This window comes from Chaetura pelagica, unplaced genomic scaffold (genome assembly GCF_000747805.2).
Source record: "Chaetura pelagica isolate M959 unplaced genomic scaffold, ChaPel_1.0 scaffold456, whole genome shotgun sequence".
Taxonomy (NCBI): Eukaryota; Metazoa; Chordata; class Aves; order Apodiformes; family Apodidae; genus Chaetura; species Chaetura pelagica.
The window spans coordinates 2193152-2215074 of record NW_009953574.1 but is presented as its reverse complement, the minus strand read 5'-3'; the positions used below and the strand labels follow the sequence as shown (position 1 = coordinate 2215074).

At 46.9% G+C, this 21923-nt stretch overlaps 1 protein-coding gene across 4 annotated transcripts in view; it reads right to left on the bottom strand.

Moving 5' to 3' along the window:
• Positions 1 to 21923, bottom strand: part of MBNL3 (muscleblind-like splicing regulator 3) — a 50163-nt gene that overhangs the window by 16903 nt on the left and 11337 nt on the right. For all 4 annotated transcript variants that reach the window (XM_009999671.1, XM_009999672.1, XM_009999673.1 and 1 more), the window contains exon 2: positions 7148 to 7312. In XM_009999671.1, the coding sequence (XP_009997973.1) occupies positions 7148 to 7312 (165 nt within the window). The remainder of the gene's footprint in view (positions 1 to 7147; positions 7313 to 21923) is intronic.

Genomic DNA, 21923 nt, shown 5'->3' with positions numbered 1-21923 from the left:
AGAAACAAGGAGCCACAAAGATCTTCACTGCTGCTGATCCCTAAATGGTGTTTAGCAGGCCCTGAAGAATGGCAGAGCTCCAGCACTGGTGGGCAGAGCAGCTCCCTGGCCTGAACTGCTCCAGCAGTTGGTCTGGGAAAAGGGCTGCCATTTTGCCAGGCAGGGGTCATGACACAAAGCTCCTAAGCAGGTGCTCAGTTTGAAGTTTGTGAATAGACCCTATAGCTAGGGAGTCTGTGAGACTTTAAAGCATGACATCTGAGGTGTTCCTGGGAAGGAAACCCTTCTGCTGAACAACCTCCCCTCGCCTACCCCAAAGACCAGAGCCTACAAGGCAGAACTCCTGCTCTTGCAGCAGGGGCTTCAGCAGCCCCCAGGGAAACGAGCTTGTGACTTGCAACTATTTTTATTTTCCCTCTGTCACCTGCTCCACTGTGAGCTCTGGGTTACAGATAAAGCTGCTCACACCTGCAGGTATAAGATGCCATATGCTCAGTAGCTAGAGCCTCAAGTCAGCAACAAATACAAGTGTGCTTACAAAAGGGCCTGGGGCTTTGTTTTTGGCCCCACACATCATCCCCTCACTTCTGTTTTCTCATCTTAGTTCTGTGAATTTCTAAAAGAAATCCCACATGTTTCTCGACAGCATCTTCATCCCAGTACTTTCCCAACCTGGGAAGCAGTTTGTTGTGCCCAGGGAGAAGCAAGGCCACAGTCACATGAGCCAAGCTACACTAACCTACATGAACAATGACCTTCCTCAGGTCAGAGTGACAGCAAGCAGCTCCTGAGCTGATGGGAATGGGGGTGACAGGTACCCGCCAGCATACATCCCACTTTCTTCTCCACAACAAGAAGACATGGCTTCCTGAACCAGCAGCACTGGGAGCTTTGAGTGTAGCAGAACCAAATAATCCTCTCTGGGAGAGATTTCTAATTTTCCTTCTTTTGAGTCTAAGTCATGCCCCGTTTCAGTTGATGGGAGCCTTTAACCATTAAACCCAAAGATCCTCCAGTCCACAGCCCTTTATTAAATCATTTTCTGCTCTCTTTCAGCTCTCTGTGGCTCCCAGACATTTTACACCTCTTGCTGCTAGAAAAGCTTTTTAAGGATCTTCAAACACTGTGACTCCCTGAACACCTTAGTGAGAAGGTAGCATCCCCATTAGACTGTTTTCTTGTGTGAGAGCACCAGTAATTATGGTGGCATCTGCTGAACTTCTGCTACCATTTGCACTGTAAATGCTATTTTGAGGAGTTTCTCCTGCCTGGCCAGGCTGCACAGGGTTATTCTGGGGCCCAACACAACTTGTCAGCAATTGCTGTGTGTACCTAGAGTAGCCCAAACCTGGCAGCACATGTAGCTTGCACAAATGTGTGGGCAGATGTACTGTGTTTCCAGGACCCAATACAGCCGGAGTGCTGGGTATCCTGACAGAGCAGGTATGACACTGCTTCCAAATTTCAGGAGATCCTTTAAGGTAGGCTTCCCCTGCCAGGGCTCAAACACAACCAGAAACCAGCCTGAGGACCCATCTGGTTTCTGGGACAGAGGGGAGACACTCCACTCACTGGTCAAGCAGGAGGATGCTAGGGCATTTGTGCAGGCAGGGAGGAAGGCTGGGGGCTCACAACACCTCACACCTAGTGCATTCACCAGAAACCTGTGGGAAGGAGGGCAAAACATCTGTGGAGATGATATACCAGTCCCTCTGCCAAAGCCAGTACATGCTGGGAGACAGGTCCCTGAAAAACAGTCCCCAGGTCCAAGGCTGTGCCCTCAAGAGTAGCCCCACTCCTCCCTGGGAATGACTGGCAAGGGCTAAGGGACCTGAACCCACGCTGAAGAAAGCAGAGGAAGGATGTTCATGAAGAGCAACTGAGGATCTCACTGTGATCCTGGAGACCTGCAGGAGTGCATGAAGAAGCAGGATGGATTTTTGCCACTACCACTAGTTGTTCACCCATTTCCATGCCCTGGCATTTGCTGCCACATCCCTAAGGTTTCACAACCACTTTTTCTGCCTGCCTGAACTGTGTGTCTCATGCCCCTGACTGAAAGTGACAGTTCTGCTCCACACCCTGCCCCCGGGCAGGGAACTTACACTCCAACATGTTCTCAGGGGATGCACCCAGAGAGGAGCAGACCTCACTGCTCTACACATTAAACCTAGCTGAGGCTTTTCAGTCTGAAATGTGCTAAGTGCACTGAAAACTGCTCCTTTGTAAGCTGGCATCAGGGAGCTCTGTATTTGTTGTGGCTGATGAGGGGAAAAGATGGGCTGTGCTCACTGCCAGCCCCGGCTGCCTGTCTTGGATTGGGAAATCCAGTCTGGCTCATGCATCAGTACCAGTAATAACAATGCTGCCAGCCAAATCTCTCCTCCCTTTACGTCTGTGCAGGTCCCCCGTGCCAGGCCTGTCCTGAGGGAATTCAAGGAAGTTTCTTCCTTGCAGCCAGAACCCATCTGTAATTTTTACTCCAAACAGCAGTGCTCTCCTCAACATGCCTCTCATCCACCTCTTGTCACTGCACACAGCCAGGAGACCTGACAGATCAATATTATGACTGTACACCCCAAAAAGCCTTTCAACTTAGCTGCTGGTGTGTTCTAGGGCAAAACAGCCAGATTAAAAGTATTAACACTTATCTCCTTGAGAGCTCCTGCAAATTCAGGGCCAGGTTTCCTTGCAAACTACTATTACACCTACAGGCACTACCAGTAACCCCTGAGCAAAGGGAAAACAGGTTGTAGTGCAGTGGCAGGGGAGTTCAGACCAGCAACAGCTCACAAGACTGGTTTATTGAGTATTAAAATGCTTGTAAGGATAAAAAAGAAAAAAAAAAAAAAAAAGACTGAGGTGTCTGTTGTGAGAACACACCTCAGGGGGAGGGCTGCCAAGGACTCCAACAGCTCTGAGCTCCTCACAGACCCAAGCACAGAATCCACTGAGCAGGGAGAAGGGACCACCCCTGGGAGGGGCATTTGTCACCACTGGCAGTGACAGAACCTGGAACAGCTGATTTTGTTAACAAACTAGAAGTTGCATTCAATTTGCCTAGCAGAAATTGTGCTAAAGCTAGAGAAGAAACACAGAGTGGGTGTGAAGAGGAAGGGAGTAGAACGGCTGGTGTTTTGTTGAACACAAGTGCTGTCTCAGCTGGGAACTGCTGATTCTGGGTTACCTCAGACCCTAAAAAGGGAAAGCCTGAAAACGAGAGACCCAGTATAAATACAGGGGTGTTGATGGCCTGAAGGAGGGGAGATGGTTTGCTGCTAAGCACAGGGAAAGCACACAAAAAAGGCTGAGCATGCTGGACTGAATCCACCCGGCCAGAGCAACCAGCTACCTTCCACTACGGATGCTCATTTCCACAGTCAGACTGCAAAGACAGCTCCTAGCTCCAAGAATCTCTCTTTTGTGGACTGCTGTATTGTACAAGTCAGGTGTTAATGGCCCACAGCACTGTCTCCTGCCAGACACCAGCTCCCAGGTGGGCCAGGGTACATATGTTTGCTCACTCTAATGTGCCTTTGACTAGAGGCCGAGATACAGATCAGGTTTTTGCTGCATGAAACAAAGGCATGCCCAAAACACCTACTGAAGTTCACTCCAGCACTTGTTCCAAGCATCAGTGGTCAAGGGAGTTGGTCACTCTGTGCTTTAACCTCCTACCCATCAGCACCAAGTGGCTGTCCCAGGATGGCACACAAGGCTGGGTTAAATTCTAGGTAGTCTTCAGGGGCATGGATGACTCAGAGCTGTCAAGAGAGTCCTGGCTACAAAGACCTTGACATACAGAAAAGATCAAGTGCCTGAAAACAGAGAGAGCTCAGAGAGGAGAAAAAACCCTTCCCAGAGCAACATCCGAGGCAGCCACAGGAGCAGGTGTGTCAACTCTGTCCTGCTCTACCCAACTGCCTGTTCAGACACAGCTGACAGGACAGCACCAAGCAAGCCACTGCCCTGCTCCAACAGGTCAATTTGGAGTGGGTGCTGAAGCATTTCCATAGCCAGCTCCAGAAGTCTGTCTCACACTGCTGTAAAGGGACAAAGCAGGATGGAGAGGGCAGGGCTCAGGCCCAGGGCATAACACTTTTCAGGTGGTCTTACTTTGGCACACACTCAGCTCAAAATGACTTTGAGAAACCAGACATGGACCTAAATGGTTCTCCACACTGATGCCAGAGCCCAGCTTTATCCACCTTCAACCTGACTTTTACCCAGTCTAACAGAGACAGCAAAACCAGCCCAGAGAGCTACCAGCACAGCTCAACCAGAGCCAGCAGCTGAGGTGAATTCAGACTTTCAAAACCTTACTAGACCCTTCCTACTTGGCACCTACATGGTCTCCCCAAGGTCTCACCCAGACAAATACACCACATTGATCAAAAACTCCAGTCCATGTCCTTGTCTGACTTGCTTCTAAGTGCTGTATGAAGCAGTCTGCTTAAAACTGCATCATGGGCACCAAACGTTCACGTGAACCTCAGCTTTGCACAAACAATTAGCAGGAACATCAGAGCAACCAGAGGCTTCAGAGAAATAAGTTCACACTAGCAACCAACAATTCACACCTAGTAAGCTCCTGTGAGCAATGTGCAGCAGGCAGCCCACCTGGGCCACAATTCTTCTCCAAGCAGCACCTTCCTTAAACAGCCATCATCAGGGTTCAATGGGAAGATTAGCTCTTGCTGGTGTCAGCAGTGGTGCAAGGAAATCTGCCAGTGAACATTTAGATGCCAGCTCACAGGCAGACACATTCAATGCCATTTCAGGAAACACAGTGAAAAGCTGCTGTGTCAAGGGCTGGATTTTTGGCTTTTTTTTTTTTTCATGGTAGCTTTTCGGGTGAAAATGCACTTTTAAATGTCTAAGCATTCAGCTATTGTTTGGAGCTACTAAGCACGCTGTTCCAAATCTCCTCTCTGGCAAGCATCCCAATTAAGCAGGCACCCCGTTGATCAGCTTTCTGATCACATGGGATTTGTTCTGCCACTGCATCTGATATAGTACCTTCTGCTTTGAAGAATTTCATGTGTAGCCAGAAGGAGGCCCCACCCTTCTCATTTACAGACAAAAAAAAAATAATCTCAAAGCCTGCTTCCACTGGCAACATCTTTGGGAAATCAAAGGCAGGTGAAAGAGCAATCTCTTGTTGGTCCTGAAATTGGTGTGGAGCAAGTTGGGCAGCAGATATTAAACTAAGAGCTCGTTTACTCTGAGCACAGTGTGGGAAAGCAGGAAGGGAGTAGAGGAAAACTGTTCTTTGCCCATGCCTCTCATGGGCAATTTAGAAATCAGGGGCCTTTCTAATCTGCTAAGGTTACCTCTGAAATGAGAGCACTAACCAGACAAAATGACAGATTCTGTCTCAGAGACAATTTAAAACACAGGAGTGAGCTGGACCTGCAAGTCTGCAGAATGGGAAGATAGGATCTTCCCAAAGAGGAAATCCCAAAGATGTTCTGAACAGCTGGACAAGGAATGTGCACTGTTTTCCACCAAGGAAAACCCCAAACAGGAAAGGCTTACACAAGGAATCCAGTGCTACCATTTTGTGGAAACTCAGGATTTCCTTCTCATGTGCATGTACTTTCAGGAAAGGCGAACTCCACAAAAGGAGGTGCAAAGACAACAGCAGATTAGAGCTTAAGGTGCAGAGCAACTAAAGACTTTTTCTGTGGGCCATCTTTTCTTCTGCCTTGTTTTTCCATCTTCAAAATGGGAATAATAAATAACATTTCCCTAGCTCACATGGCAGGGTGGAGATAAAGCTGCTAACACACATGCAAGCTGAACATGAAAGAGCCTTCAGAAAACAAGAGAAACAGGCCAGACTGGGGAAATGCCCCAGTATGGTGGCAGAACACCATCATGGAGGAGTTCTGGTCAGCCTTTCCTCCTGAAACACCAGCTCTTATACCAAAGAGCACAACAGCATCCAGCAAGGAAGAACCCTCCACTGGTCTCTTCTGAGGATAAATCAGAAACACTCCAGCTTGTCAAAGCCAGGGTGACAGCTGCTGAGCCTGAAACCTCATTTGGGCAGAGAAACCTGGTGCTGTAGGTGGTACACAAAGAGACCAAGTGCAGGCTGGTTCACAGACTCGCACATCTTCAGGCTGGAAGAGTCTGTCCTAGGGATTCAGCCAGACCTCCTGTGTGGCACAGCACAGGGAATCTCACCCAACAACTGCACATCAAGTGCACGTTGCTCCAGTAGAGACATCCAGCCTTGACTTTAAATGGAGAATTCCTAATTATGTTCTTGGTTAAAAATGTGCAGCTTATTTATCTCAGCACCAAAGAGCTGCTTCAAGACCTCTGACATTTCCTAAAATACACATAGTGACATACTCAAACTCAGTTGAAAAATGTTGCCCCATTCTAGACAGACCAGTCAGCAGACACAAGCCATCCTCTCCCTGGCATAACACAGTTCTTCAGCCTGAAAACCTGTTTTAACTTACAGGCTACAGCAGGGACAGGCAGTGAAGGTTCCTCTGAACTACCTGCTCTGCAAACACCCATTCCCACAGACCTCCCTGCCCACCTGAAAAGAAGCAAAGCTCTCCTACTGTTACTATAATGGAGCACTAGTGTGAAAAACAAGTGACAGGGCTGTGACGTTAGCCCAACTCTCTGCTGGGACAAACTGCAAGCGAAATGGGTCTCAATCCCAGACACAAAAATGTATTAAGGTCTGGGTAGGATTAATCTTTCCCAATTTTAGCCTGTCAGTACAATGCATCTAGTCCAACAGAGTCAACTGGCCTCTTGCCACAGTGTGGAAGAACTCCAGCACCATCACCCAGTGTAAACAGCTATTCAAAATAGAATTTGTCAGAATTGAGTCACTCAGGACTTCTGGGAAGCACATGAAATAACTGGTCAAATACCCATTTGATGGTCTACTCTTCCACTTGATGCCCTAAATCTTGCAGCTCCTTCAGTTACCAATAGAAAGGAGAGCCACAGCTTGCAAGGAGAGACAAGAGCATCGGAAACCCCTCTGGAAGATGCTGCCCAACTCCGTGCAGCACAAACAACCACCTGAGCCAAAAAGCAGGGCTGGGGCCTCTGGGAGCAAACAGGAAACAAACGTGGAGCAGCATGAACCTGGGTCCTTGCTGTAACTTACAATTGGCTGTAGCTGAGCGCCCGGCAGCATGAACTGCATCTGCTGAGCAAACATGGCTGCTGCTGTCTTCTGCTGGATCAGGTTGTTGCGGCCATTGATTTCAAGCTGTGTTTTTAAGTGTGGGGGAGGGTGGAGATATTTGCAGTTCTCTCGGGTACACCGGCCCTAAAAAAAACAACAAAATGAAACAGCATTTCAGTCAATGTAACACTCAAGGCAGCCAGGGAAATTTAATTAAGGCTTGTTTGGGTTACAGTAACAATCATCCAGGCAGAGGCAGGTTGGTCGCTACTGTGACTCTTTTGTGGTTTTTCTATAGCAGTGCAATACTTAAGAGCAACATGACTTCTCCTGCAGTACCACTAACCAAATTCTATCAAACTAAACCCGTAAGTTAGGCTTCCTGATGTTAAAATGATTGTTGTGAAAAAATTAATCAAACAGAAATACTGATATTTTCAAAAGCTAGTGGCAACAGCTCCAGAAACAACAATTCCCCATTTTCTTGTCCGGGTTGTTTTTTCCCCTCAGTTCCAACACCAGACCACTTAATTGGCCCCGACAAACAGTGAGAAACAAAACTGTCTCCACCACTTCCCAGCTGTGTGGGGTAAAAGATGAAGAGTACAGGTCTGTAAAGAAGCAACTGTGATCTTCAACGTTGCAGTCACCAGAGGAAGAATGGAAACAATTTCCCCTTCTTGCTTTCATTTGTTAAAAGCCACAGTACGTTGCATCACTGACTACTCCTACCCCAAATAAACATAAGCCCCAGGGAAGCCAGTGGCTCCTAAAAAGCAAAGGATCACTAATGCTCAGATCAATTCAACCGAGACCATCACTGTTTAAAAAGTGTCCATAACCAATGCCTTGCTTTAAGTGCTTGCAAGTAAATACCAATAGTCCATTGAGCACAGAAAACTAGTAACTAATGTCATTAAGTCATTCTTGAATTTTTCCCTCTCTTGTGTATTGCCTCCTCAAGAACCAGAGGCATAGAGAATACAAGAAACATACCATGCAACCTTATGCATATATTTTATAAATAATTTAGGGTAATTTTTTTGAGGAGCTATTCACAGAGCCTAATAAAACAAGGCCAGGCCTGGGGACCACAGAACTGCTGTGAAACTAATAATTGCTCCTGCAGTCAGCAACAGAGCAGGACCCTCCATTACCCATCCTGTCCTTGGCACTCTTGCTAAGAGCTGGAATGACAAGTTCTCAGTCTCAACATAATTAAATTTGCTTTCAAAAAAGGGGCACATCAGGTAACCCCACAAACCTGTTCCTGTTGGCAGAGCCGTAACCCCATAACCAGGTTCACATGGGTACACCCATCACACACCACTGCACCCAGGGCACAGACTGGTGGAAACCCCCTGGGATGGGTCCCTGCTTGCATCCAGGATGCTCCCCTGGAGATTTTTAAGACCTGTCTCTGCTTGTAAAATGTACAGGTGGAATCACTGGACAGTTTAGGTACCACTGCACAAAGCAAACACCACAACACACTGCAGGGGCTGCTTTTGAGCCCCCAGCCAGGCTCCTCAGCAGGCTGAGAGAGGCAGCTCACTGGAGAGGAGCTGAAATCTGCAAGTTTTACATGTGCTTTCCTCTGCCCCCTTTCCTGGTGGGGATAAGGGCTTCCCTGGGGAAAGGGAGGGTTCAGAGCCCATCCGTGGAGTGAAAGAGTACGTGGTGAGAAGCAGGCTCCTCTCTTACCTGCTCCAAGGAGATCAGGGAGAGAAACAGAACTCCCGGCTCCCTGCTGTTATTCAGAAGCAAATAATCAAATGCAAGAAGTGATGGCCAAACCTGCTGGGACAGGAAGAAACAATCCCAAACTTCAGCAGCCTGCACTGCAGAACGACATGCTCTGCTCTGCTGCTACAAGAGCCCAGTGGCTCCCTACAACCCAGTTCAAAAAGAAAGTGGCTTTGTAATGCTATTGTTTCAGCTTCTCAGTAATCCAACAGCCCCAGATCCCCAGCAGTGAGTTAACTGCTCACAGGCCCCAAGGACATGAATCTTCCATCACCAGCAGCTTTCCTACAACTGGGTAAAGTGAGGGCAAAATGGCACCACATGTGGTGCTCAGACAACCCAGCACTACTAGGAGAGAAATAACATTAAACTAGAAAGACTCATCAGCCCTAGGTAGGTTTGGGTCATCCTTCTCATGGCATCTTTCCAGCTGCACAGAACCAGGTCCCTCCACAGCCCTTCCCATCACCTGAGACTCAACAACTGTCCCGCTATTCAAGCTCAGAGCAAACTGCAACGTCCCACCTCCACAGCTTCTGCAGGGCTGCTCAGGCTGCTGCAGACCAGATGCAGACCCCACAGGGCAGGGGGTTGTCCATGCCCAGGCAGCTGCTCTGCTCTGATTTCCAGTCTTTGATGGCACAAACACATCAACCATAGAAATTCCTCCTGGCTGAAACTTGGCACAGCTGCTTTGAGCTGGAAAAACACCGATTCCTACCAAATTTGGATAAATTTGTGTAGATGCGTCAACACTGCAGAAATGGAGAAGATGAAAAAAAGAGCTCCTCTTTTTTTGTAAACAAGACTTACAGGGCCATCTTCAACTTGAAAAGCACTTCACTATTCCAACTGAAATTTAGCATGTCACTGATACCAGCCAGCCCAGCTTGCTGTGAAGCTTTGTTCTACTTGTTTTCTCAAGAGTTTGTTTAATTCCAACACGGAGTTCTATAAACAGAATGCTTTTATTACATAAAAACCCAAAAACAAACCCAAACCCCATGCAGCATGAGGCCTTCATCCTGCAGACAGAGGTGTGAGCAGAAAGCAGTGCCCACACAGACTTCAACGAGGATGTGTATTTGCAAGGAACTGAGATCTGTGCAGATGCTGCTGCAGAGGGAAAGGCTGTGAAGTGCAGCACAGCTCTCAGTCAGGCCTTGGAGGGATCCAGGAAGACTAAATCAATCACTGCTGCACTTGGATTCAAAACCACACCTACACTCTGGCTCCTCCTTACCATCATTTTGATCCCGAGCATCATCAGCCACTGCTTTTCACCAGGACAGGGTAGAAGCCACAACTGGCTTAGGTTGCCCTCTCCAACACCATAGTAGGTTCTTCATCTCTCAGACAATGGATCTTAGCAACTAGATGATGTGGATGAGTGACACAAAATGCTCCCAGTTTAGATATCCAGCTATGAAACAACTTTCAAGGTTGTTTCACTCTAAAGTGCTGGGCACCCTCTGAACTCCAACACTAGTGGGGGTGATGCTTTCTTCTACACTTTCATCACAAAGACCACAGTTCTCAGTACTTCTCAGCAACACACACATACTTCAATATCAATTTCAGCTCTATGAAATCTGCCAGAAGGACAAGGCACTGCCATTATTCACTTCTCAGTACCAGCTGAATCACAGCAGGGTAAACAACAGGGAACTGGTAGCAAATCTGCTGTGTGGATACTGGGCTGGGGACAAATAAGGACAACTCCATTTTATATCGTATCTCTATATGAGAAAATACAACAGCAGTCAAGTCCCCGAGTTTCAGATGAGCATCTTGATATTAAAAAGCACAGTTTTGCTGCAGTGAACAGCTATGCCTCCAGAATACTGAATGCTCAGCACATGGCACATGACAGTCCCAGTACCCAGGCAGAGATCTGCAGAGGCACTCTCCAAGCTGAATGCTGAACCAAAAAGCACCATCCCAGCACCTGGAGTGGGTTATTGTGTGTCAGGAAGGGACACAGGGATCAGAGACTGACCTGTGTCAGTGAGAGCTGAGCCTGCTGGGACCAGTGCAACCATCCCGTTGTCATTAGAGGAGTTTGTTGCTGTAAATTTAGCATGAGTATTGACTCCAGAGAAAGCACATTCCCACCCTTTCCCGGGTGGCACACGAGCATGCAGCCAGGGAATCACCACTCAGCAACAGACTCTACTGCTGGCCTTGGCAACATGCTAAATATAGCTGTATTTTCTGGCTCCTTGCAAAATGGAAGGAGTCTGAAGGACCATATTCATCAGCTTCTTTACCAACTACAGCCAGGAGGGTAAAGCATATGGATTGCACTTCCCAAGGCTTGAAAAATGGGTATTAAAAATAAATCATTAAGAGTAGCTTCTCCCCTTTTCTTCTCACACACCCTCAAACCCTTACAGGAGGCTGCTGGCATGTCACTGAGACTCTGTGTTGCCAACTGAAGTCGTGCTGTGCCGGCGCACACTGCAAATGGCTGGCATCTGACACCAGCTAACGCAACAGCAGCTTGCAGTGCAAGCCAGCTGTTGGGACTGCAGCACTAATGGCAAACCACTTAAATCCAGTAGAAAAACCTGTATTACACCTGGCTGTTCCGAGTCTGTTAGCCTGCATCTTGTCATCTGCAACCTAGCTTGGAGGGATGCAAATAGGAGCACACTGGGTACTGCACTAGGCTGGAGGAACCTACCCTAAGCATGATGCAGAAATTCTCTTCTCGCTGGCTGCTGAAACCAGCTGGACTGCATTGCAGAAACAAGGCTTCCAGCACAAAAATTAAGGCCCATGTTTGCACCAGTAATGCAGTTTGTTACGGTCTCTCCAATCCTGGACACCAGTGAGGGGCTCCAGAGCAGACACACTTCTATTTTTAATGACTACACTACATCCTGTCAGTCACCGCAGGTCTCATGTGAAAAATCTCCAAGCTAATGTTGTTTTTCACACACTGGAGGCTGCAGTAGGCTTGTGCCCTGACTCTGCTGTCTTTTCCACAGACACTGATGACATGTGCAATGACTGACAGCAAAAAGAATGAAAAGAGACCAGGCAGGAAAGGATTTCCATGTTTTGCACAAAGCCAGGCACCAAAACACAGCTTGTCTACATAACTTTTCCCTGCATGAAGCAGCAGATTTTCACCCCTACAAGAGGAGCTCAGTGGGGAGGCACATTCAGAGATGTGCTGGCCCTGCTTACTCAGTGCCTGTCACTCCAGCACTGAGGCACAAAATGCTATCTGCTTTCCATCCCACTCAGCACATGCACATAGAGGCCTTCTCCTGGCTGGGGTTCCTCACTCCTGCCAGAGCCTTGCATGGCTTTCACATATGCAGTATAACCTCAGTCACCATGGTGTCTGCCCCCACATCTGGAGGGGAGGCAGAGGCTGCAAAACTTCCCACAAAGCATGAATTGTCATGCAGCAGTGGGAGGCAGAAAGGGGGGAGCTCTGGGCTTCATCCCTGTGTTCATGCAGCACAGCTGAGAACACGTACTGAGCTGCTGCTCCAAGTCTACCCCTGCTGCCATCTCTAAAGAAAGAGAGATACTGGAACTGATACTGGACTTGATAACTGGTAATGCCCAAGCTCCAAGTCCTGTAGAGAGTTGCAGATTCAAAATTACCCTTCCAGGAAGGCAAACCACCATGGTGTTGGGAACACTGTCCAACCACCATCCCAACTCAAGTGCTTTGCACTCACTACGGTTTGTCCCTGAGCTATTTGCTCCAGGGCTGAGCAACCAGCATGATGCCCAGGCTGTGTGGCTCATCCTGTCCTCTCCAATGCATTGTGAGGCTCATCCTGCCAGTTTCCAACACATTCCACGTTCTGTGCCTCATCCTGCTGTCTCCAAGGTGGCATCACACTCCTCTTCCCGCACAGGTAGGGCTGTGCTGGAGGGAGAAAGGGAAACAGCTGTCCATCTCACTGCTGGAGTAAACACCTTCCACTCAGCAAACAACATAAAATAGCACGGAAACAGCATGTTTTCTACCGGAAAACAAAGGAGGCTGGAGCTGACAAGTCAGCCTGATCATTACCAAGCGTTCAGTCTCAGGCACAGGTAAGCTGTCACTTGCTGCAATTCAAAGCCCAGCTCTGTACAGTATCTGCAACTCCTTTCACCAGGCCAATGAAACGTTAAAAGTTATGCTGCCAACTGAGCCAGTGAGAAGTGCAACCTTGCAACTTCCCGTGAACATTGACCCTGGCATAGCACAGCAGGTAACTTCTGCATAATAGCAACGCTTTTCTCCTGGCAGTGTTGGAGCAGCTCACTTTTACAGAGAGGTTTCAAAGTGTAATTATGTACAAAGCACTCCTCAAACATGTTCTCTTGGAAGGCTGTTAGCCCACCTACCACCGGCCTGAAAAGCAGGTCAAGAAGGATGTAGAGAAGTGATGCATCATCCCTAGGCCTGCATTGATCAACTTCACCTCTTTTCTTTGTACCTATTATGTATTTCCCAGATAGGGGACTTCAACACGACTCTCCCTGCAGCTGCTTCCTGATTCTCAACTGCAGTTTTGCTCCTCCTGCAACCAAAGCCTGAAGCTTGTCTTTCTCCAGAGGGTCTGAACAGGAATCATTCCCTTTCTCTTTGAGGAAGGGCCCATACTTAAGGGTTGCAGTCACATCTACCCCCTTCCTCTGCTCTGGACTATGCAAACCATGCTCCTAACTTGGTAAGCATGGACATCAAGCCTTTCACCAGACTGCTCCCCCAGTCAGCCTGTACCCCTGCTGATGTCTGGGCACTGCACTCCAGCTCACCAACACCTCACCAGTGCTGTGCAGGTACGAGGACTTTTTTCACATGTCCTGTAGATGACACGGATGCTTATACATCCTTCCATGACATCATCTTTCCTTCTAACCATGGAACATTTGGATTCACTCTCAGCAAGCCTTTTGCACAACTACTGCCTACCCAAGTATGCTGCATCCAGCATCATGCAGCTGAATTACTTATATGTAATATTTTGTACTGCTTTTGTTGAACTAATACCCCCTTTTTTGCAGACTCTATCTCCAACCTGTCAAGATTACCTGCAACACTACACCTGGTTCTCTAGAGTGTCTGTACTCCCTCCCAGCTCAGAGCAACCTACCAATTTAACAAGCATACTCTCTGTATTCCATCATTCAAATTACTAGAACAAAACAAGAATGAATGGTCTTGCCAAGCACATCCTCACAGACTGCCACTAAACTCAGTCTTCCAAGCTGCTGTGAGCTGTCACATGAAAGTTTCTCCTATGCTTTGTGCTCTGTCTTGTTTGGAAACTGATTTGTGCCACATCAAAGACTCCCAAATCTAATGCCAACACTCCATCCTCCCTCTCACTCTCTGAAATAACCCATCTCATAGGCTTTCCAGTTCTATGACTTATCCTGCTTCTCTCTGGACACCTGTGGGGACACTGTACAGTTAGTGCTCAGCAGCCCTCCTGTGCCATCAACTCCTACTTGCCATCAAGCATGAACTCATACACAACGTTGGGTACAAAGAAGCGTGTGGTCTGAAGTTACTTGTAATACCAATAAAAATAATACAGCACAGCTACCTGCTGACATTTTTCAAATGTAGGTGTAACACCCATTTACAGAGAGCCCAAAGACTGCTGTCATGGTGTGGATCCCACTGTGAACAGATCATAGCTGAAAAGACAAAAAAGCAGCAAAACATCTTCTAGTTAGCATTACCAGATGGTAATCAGCCCCCAAGCAAAGGGAAACAATGCAGACTTCCTATCATACAGAAATTTCCATTTCCATGTATGAGGATAAAAATGCTAGAGTTAAGGTTAATCTGGTAGCTTCCAGGTATAGATGACATAGACCCTATGCAATGTATACTCTAGCTAGGAATGACTACGGTTCATGAACACATAATAAGCTGGAAACAGGATTCAAACAGCCCATAAAAAGCACAAACCACAGTTTTGTGATGTCTCTAGGATGAGCTCTGCCTAACTTCCTTGAACTTCCCACCTCTGGGTCCAAAAAGCCACCTCCCTGAGCCTGCACAGAGAGATGAGAAGAAAACTGCTAATAGCACCATGTGTTATTTTGGCCCAACTCGGCTCCCCAGCAGTCACCAGAGAAACCTCTTCAGATTTTATGCTCTTCTGAGCAATGCTTGGAGCTGCAGCAGGAGTGTGTCAGATCTGACTTGGGGCTGCTAAGGAGAACAGGAACATGTCTTTTGTCAGGGTACAGAGGACAAGAGCCAGAGACCTGCCTTTCCCCACAGCTTCAGAGCAAAAGCCTGAACATCTATCACAAGCTCCCAGGGCTACCAATGCTCCCAGCACTCTCAGGGCAGCCCCAGCTTGTTGCTGAAAAAGCAACTGAATTTCGTGACTTTAGGGTCACGTGAGTTTAGGGTCAAGTCGTTTCTGAGCAAGCCTGGATTTGATTTTGACTGAAATGATGGAACCCTGATGTTTTGCATGATTCCAAATGAAAGCAGGTGACATTCAGCAGCTACAACAAGAGTTTTGGGTCCTTCTGAACCGAGAGCTCAAAGCAAAGCTCAGCAGCATGCACAAGTGCAAGGCAGCTCGACAGCCCTCGGAGCAAACCAAGCGGACCTGTTGTGTTCATCCCTCTGGACTCAGGCTGGTGCATTCTGCACAGTCCCAGTTTGCCCAGTTCTGTCCTTTCAGGCAGAGCCCTGGGAGGCCAACCTGCAGATAAACAACTATAGGTGCTTGGGCTTAAAAAGAAGTTATATTCCTCAGCAACTTCAAAAAATCAGGTCAGTCAAAAACAGCCACTGCAATCCAGGTAGGGCTTAACTCACTACATGCCCAGTGAATAAGAAAAATGTAGAAGGAATGGGAAGCAGAGACAAAAGTCTCGGCTCTAGGACATCGGTGCTGCTCTTCAGCCTCCTCATCTCATGCATGTGCTTGCTCTGCTGGGATACTTCTGCGTTGCAGGGAGATGGAAGGAATGACAGGAGAAGAAAAATGTCAGCACCATTTTTGCGAATGTATTTGAGTCCAGACAAAAGCTGCCAACAGCCAGCTGAGGGGACTGCGGAACCACCACTGCTGAAGACATCTAACACCTTCATCTCTTTGTCAATGAAAGCCAACCTCTATCACAGACACAAAAGCTGAAGGGGCTGTATCCTGCATGCCACTGGCTGGGGGAATACACTGTGCTGAAGCCCTTTCCTCCATCACTGGGCTGGAAAAGAAGCTGCCCCTTGCCACTTGCTGTGGCACACGTCTGAGCTGACAGGGCTTTGGTGATCCAGCTACCATACAACTGGAGAGGTCTCCATCCATGGGCATCATGTGAAGAACAGAAGCACTCTGCCCAAGCAGGGGACATGATTTCCATCATGTGGCAGAAACAGCTGGAGCAGCTGAACCATTTCACTAGCACAGAAAAAAGCAACCACAGAAACATACTGAGCACGTAACATTGCTTCACTCACACCAGGGTAAGAGACAGTCTTCAGATGCAAAATGCTGGGAACAAATAGAGGCACAGCGTGGACAAATTCTACTGCAGATACTGGTTCTTTCAAATAGTGTGTATAGAACTGCAGAGCACCTGGACAGGGGGTTTCTCAAGATCAGATGCACTCTGTAGGGCTTCAAGCACGCTTATCTAGGACTCACTTACAAAGTCTGCAGCCTCAAAATGTTTGTCAAGCTTGTTTTGTTACGCAGTTCAAACCAGAGCAGGAGAGAAAAACAAAGAGACAGCAGCATTTCTACATCCTTGTCTCCCTTTTTGGTATCACCTTAACCACTGACAGTTACTCACAGCTACTGCCAAGAACTTCAAACCACTGAAATCAGCAGGCACATCCAGCTCCATACAGAAAGGATGGCTCCTTAGCATGGAGCTCAAGTATTTGAACAACTACCATCACCCCACCAACCATTTTTTAATTAGAAACGGGGGGGACACGAAACCACAGCACTCCAGCAGACTCTAAGCAGCCACAGGCAGTCAGAACTCCCAAATCCTTATTCACCTGACAATTAGGGAAGCAGAGAGCTGCTGTGAGTGAAGTTTTACTTTTGCACACTGCTGAATACAGCAATGTTCTGCTGAATTTCCCCAGGACAGCACAAAGAGGTTGTGGCTGTCCTCCTGCTTTCACGTAGGATTTTCATTCCAAGCTGTTTGTTATACTTGAAGGTTCTTACAAACTCAGAGCAGTTATTTTGTTGGGGGAAAGCCCTGTAGCTCTTCCATTATATTTTCACATCTTGACAACTCTTTCCAGCTCTGTTCTCCTGCCAAGCTCTCTTCATTCAGGCCAATGGTATGCTCTGTTATGCTCAATGAAAAACGTGTATTGATTTTAACATTTTTGGTTTGTGGAACATTCTTCCTTGCTCCAAGCAATGGACCGTGTTTACCAAGCCTAAGAAATATATATTAAAAAGAGTATGACACTGTCCAAGTGTATTTTTTTTTTATGAGCTGCAGAGCTACACACCAGAAACCCATGTTTATCTGAAAGATTACTACTTGCAGTGAAAAGCAACCTTATTCCACGAAAGAGAGCAAGAAAGACTTCATCAAGCTCTTTTCTTTTCTGTCTGCTCATACTTTCTGATGAGGCTACATTTTGTAAACTGTATCAGTCTGTTACCACCAAGTATCTGAAATGAAGTTAAAATAGAACTATCAACAATTCAGAGTCCTGAACTGATCATTTTTAATGTCTTCCCAGTACTATTACGTTACTCTCCTGGGTACAGGAATGTTAAAAGCACAATAAAATCAGTTTCTTTAATACAATATCCAACACAGGCTCTCTCCAAGTGAGATAAGCTTTTACAGACCTCCCTGGCCACAGACCTGCTCAAGCAACTGATCGATAACAATTACAAAGAATGCATTTAGTGCCCAGTAAAGAGAGCACCTTTAGAAGCATGTTTAGCCCTGGGATCACTGCGTGTATTTAGAGTAGGAGGCAAAACAGGTGACATCCTGAATCATTAATATTCCTGTGGGTGAATGTTGCAGTGTGGGACTATTTGTAAGTAAAGAAATCAATTCTACCTGGAAGATAGAAACACTGGCATCTCATTGATTTTTTTCTTCTGCAATAAATTATAAAAAAACACCCCCATGCCAGTCTCTGGAACAATAATGCACAACTACTGTATTAAAACAAAACACACCACAAAACCCCACAGAAAAACAAACAAAATAAAACTTCTAATATGTCTTCTACCTTTCATCTCCTGCAGGTCTGTCCCTCCTGATTGCTATTTCACCAGGCCAGCTTTTTAAAATACCAGGTGTAGTTTCTCTTGTTCCTTAAACCACTTTTTCATTGCAAATCCCATAATCCAATTCTAGAACTTTCACCGGCCGATTGAATCTGTCAAGGTCATATGGAAAGTTGATGCTTCTGACCTTCCTCTACCTACAGTGTCTGTTGAATATTACAATTGCAGCAGGCAAACCACACGTAGACAGAATCTAGCAAAGTACATTAAAGCCCAGGAGAATAAATGTTAAAGCACCGTGTTCATGAATACAAATATGGGACGCATGACCACCTCCAGCAGCCCTGCTCCTAGAGTTTACATAAGGGAGAAAGCAAACAGGGAAGCAGAGAGTTGATAACTAAGTGTCTGACCCAAACCCTTCCTCCTGCCCCGTGGAGGTCAAAGCCATACTCAGAAAACCTCATTCTTCACTGCGTTTTGGAGAGAAAAATGAAACTGCAAATGACAGATCTGTGGGTGGCTGCGTTTTGTTGGTGTTTTGGGGTTGTTTTTTTGTTTTGTTTCTGTTTTTTTAGAACTTGGCAGAATATAACAATTTACCAACTGAGGATTAGCTCAATTTCTGTTTGTGTTGTTGCTTTGCTCTGAATGTAACAGCTTAATAGGCATAAACACATTCCTGGTTTTCAAAAGATAATGAAAAAACTTCAAAAAAACATTAATTCCATCTGGGCTGACAATTCCCAGGGAGAATCTTCAGTCTGGAAAAAATAACTCTTCAGGATGTGCTTCAGCCTCAGCTACTGACGGGCTGCCAAGGGGGTAATGCAGCAGCACCCTGAGCAGGGCAGGATGCTGGCTGGGCTCTGCTAAGCATGCTGATGACTCCTGCTGGGGCACTGCCACCCTGGCTTTCTACCTTTCAGCTGGAAACACGACGAGATGTCAGAAAAGCACACCATAGCCCCTCTGTGCATTAGCTTTAGCCACTGAAGGAGGTGACTACAAGCAAAAAGGCAGATACACCAGAAATTATGCCCTCAGATACCACTGCAAGCCAAAATTTACTCCCAGATGTCCAACACAGCCTGGGAGCCTGATGCTCCAAAGCAGAGGATATCTTTCTGCTATTGGCTGTGATCTCCCCACCAGCAGAGAGCAAAGCCAGCTCCACAGTTCCTCACATTGATAGCTGCCCACTGACGTCCCCAGCTCCTCTCCTACCTTCACCCCTCTCTTTCCTGATGCCTGGCTCACTCCACTGCTTCCCATTCCTCTAGAACTGCAAGCAGTGGGACATATTTAACTGCAGTTCATATGCACTAGTCACAAGCACCATGTAGGCAGCCAGCATCAAGGGACAGGATGCTAAATTCCACGCCAATACCTGAAAACCTCTTAATTTATGATGGATTTATTAAAACAGCTTCAGATAGCTTCTACCTGTCCTAATTACAACACTCCTCACAGACTCCTGTTGCCCCATTTTGTTATCAAGTCTCATGAGGGTCTGCACAGATTCACCCTCCCAAAGATCCCAAAACCTAGAAACGTTCTGTTTTCCCCACACAGCGCCAGGAATGGGGATTAACAGATAAAGATTTTTGTAGAAGCCATGATTTCAGATGCTGAAAGGTTAATTCCATGTAGCTGCTGATTAGATCTGTTCCCTCTCCTGTAACAAGAGCTGTAGGACAGGACACTGAAAAGGTTGGACAGCCTTACTGAGTGGATGGATCCACTTTCTCCTGCAGGATGCAACTTCTGCTCTGCCAGAAATCCTGACCTAAATTCTCCTCTGAATGGCACTGGTATAAGTGCCAGAACAGCTATGAAAGGAATGTGTCGTGTGTGTGCATGCATGTCTGTTCCCACGTGTGCCCCAGCAGACCAACAAGAATGGAACTGATCAGGGGTTTCATTTAATTTGCTTGGGTTTTTTTGGAGTTTGTGTTTTTAATAACTGCCAGATTCACTTATTTAGGTTTGGGAGCACACGAGAAAAGCTGGCAGAGGTAGAAGCAACTAAAGCGTATCCATGTAGACACACTTGCTTATCCAGGCTTCAGTCACAAAAAGCAAACTGATCAAATTACTGTGGGGTTTTCTGCCCTTTCTGCATTACTGCTCTGCTTTCCAAACTCCTGCCCTCAACTTGTACTCTGAGCAGCTGCTTATCCTTGTCCTGGTCACCAGTGCAGCACAGACCGCCTGATGCTCAACCTTTTGTAGACGAGGAATGCGAGGATTAGCTTTTAAAGGCTGTTTTCTATTAGAAAGCAATCTCAACAACATGACTTCCTTAGGCATCACATATTCTGCTTCTGCCACTGACAAGACACCTTCAGACACAGCACAATTCCTTCCTAGAAGAGCAAGAAAAAAAGGACCTTTCCCTGCCCTGACCATGCACAGTCAAGATGAGTCAGCTGCGATGCAAACATTCATTTGCTTTTAGGTGAGATAGGCCCCTCCCTACTGGATCAGGCTAGGAGAGATTTTTTTTTTCCTGCAAGGAAGAGTGACCTTTCCTGAGGACTCTGCAGACACTCCACCACGTGAGAGGAGTAGCTGCAAAGAAGCTCCAGTGTCATTAGCCAGCCTGGAATGCAGCACAACCGGTGCAGACGTCAGTGAACACCCGGCTGGAAAAAATGCTCTCACTCCCTCAGCTGAGATAGATGGACTTCTGATAGGGCCCTGGTGGAAATCCCTGCACAAGCACCTCTGATACAGAGAAAAAAGGAATATTAAGGAAACAGCTAACACTTTTCCTCTGGCTGGGCTAAGCTCTGAATCTCAACAACATGACTTCCTTAGGCATCACATATTCTGCTTCTGCCACTGACAAGACACCTTCAGACACAGCACAATTCCTTCCTAGAAGAGCAAGAAAAAAAGGACCTTTCCCTGCCCTGACCATGCACAGTCAAGATGAGTCAGCTGCGATGCAAACATTCATTTGCTTTTAGGTGAGATAGGCCCCTCCCTACTGGATCAGGCTAGGAGAGATTTTTTTTTTTCCTGCAAGGAAGAGTGACCTTTCCTGAGGACTCTGCAGACACTCCACCACGTGAGAGGAGTAGCTGCAAAGAAGCTCCAGTGTCATTAGCCAGCCTGGAATGCAGCACAACCGGTGCAGACGTCAGTGAACACCCGGCTGGAAAAAATGCTCTCACTCCCTCAGCTGAGATAGATGGACTTCTGATAGGGCCCTGGTGGAAATCCCTGCACAAGCACCTCTGATACAGAGAAAAAAGGAATATTAAGGAAACAGCTAACACTTTTCCTCTGGCTGGGCTAAGCTCTGAAAGGATGTGTAAAAATCACTCTCTGAGAATTAGCACAGTCGAAACAACAACAAAAACATTTAGTTGGGTTTCTGTCCTAGCTAAGGTGAGCTCTGAGTAAAGACTTCTAAAGATTTTACATTACCATGGACTCCTCAAAAAACCCATGCAGAGAAACACAAACCAACAGCATTGAAAATCCTCTTAATTCAATCTGTGCTTTATTGCACAAGGCCACAGCAGGGGATTTTTGGCTGTGGAAACATAAATACTCCTCAATGCTACAAGCTCAGGATCCTGCTTGGATTACTACCCAAATACAGAATGAAAAAGTCCCAGCCTCAAGAGTTATCCATCTAAACAACACCAAATTGGTGGGAGAAGCCCAGGTGGCATAGGGTGACACGAGGAGCAGTCCTCAGCAGCACCAGGACTGCACACCAGCCCCTCCATGCCTGACTGCTGCAGCTGCCACGCTGTGGCTGCGAAACCTCTGGT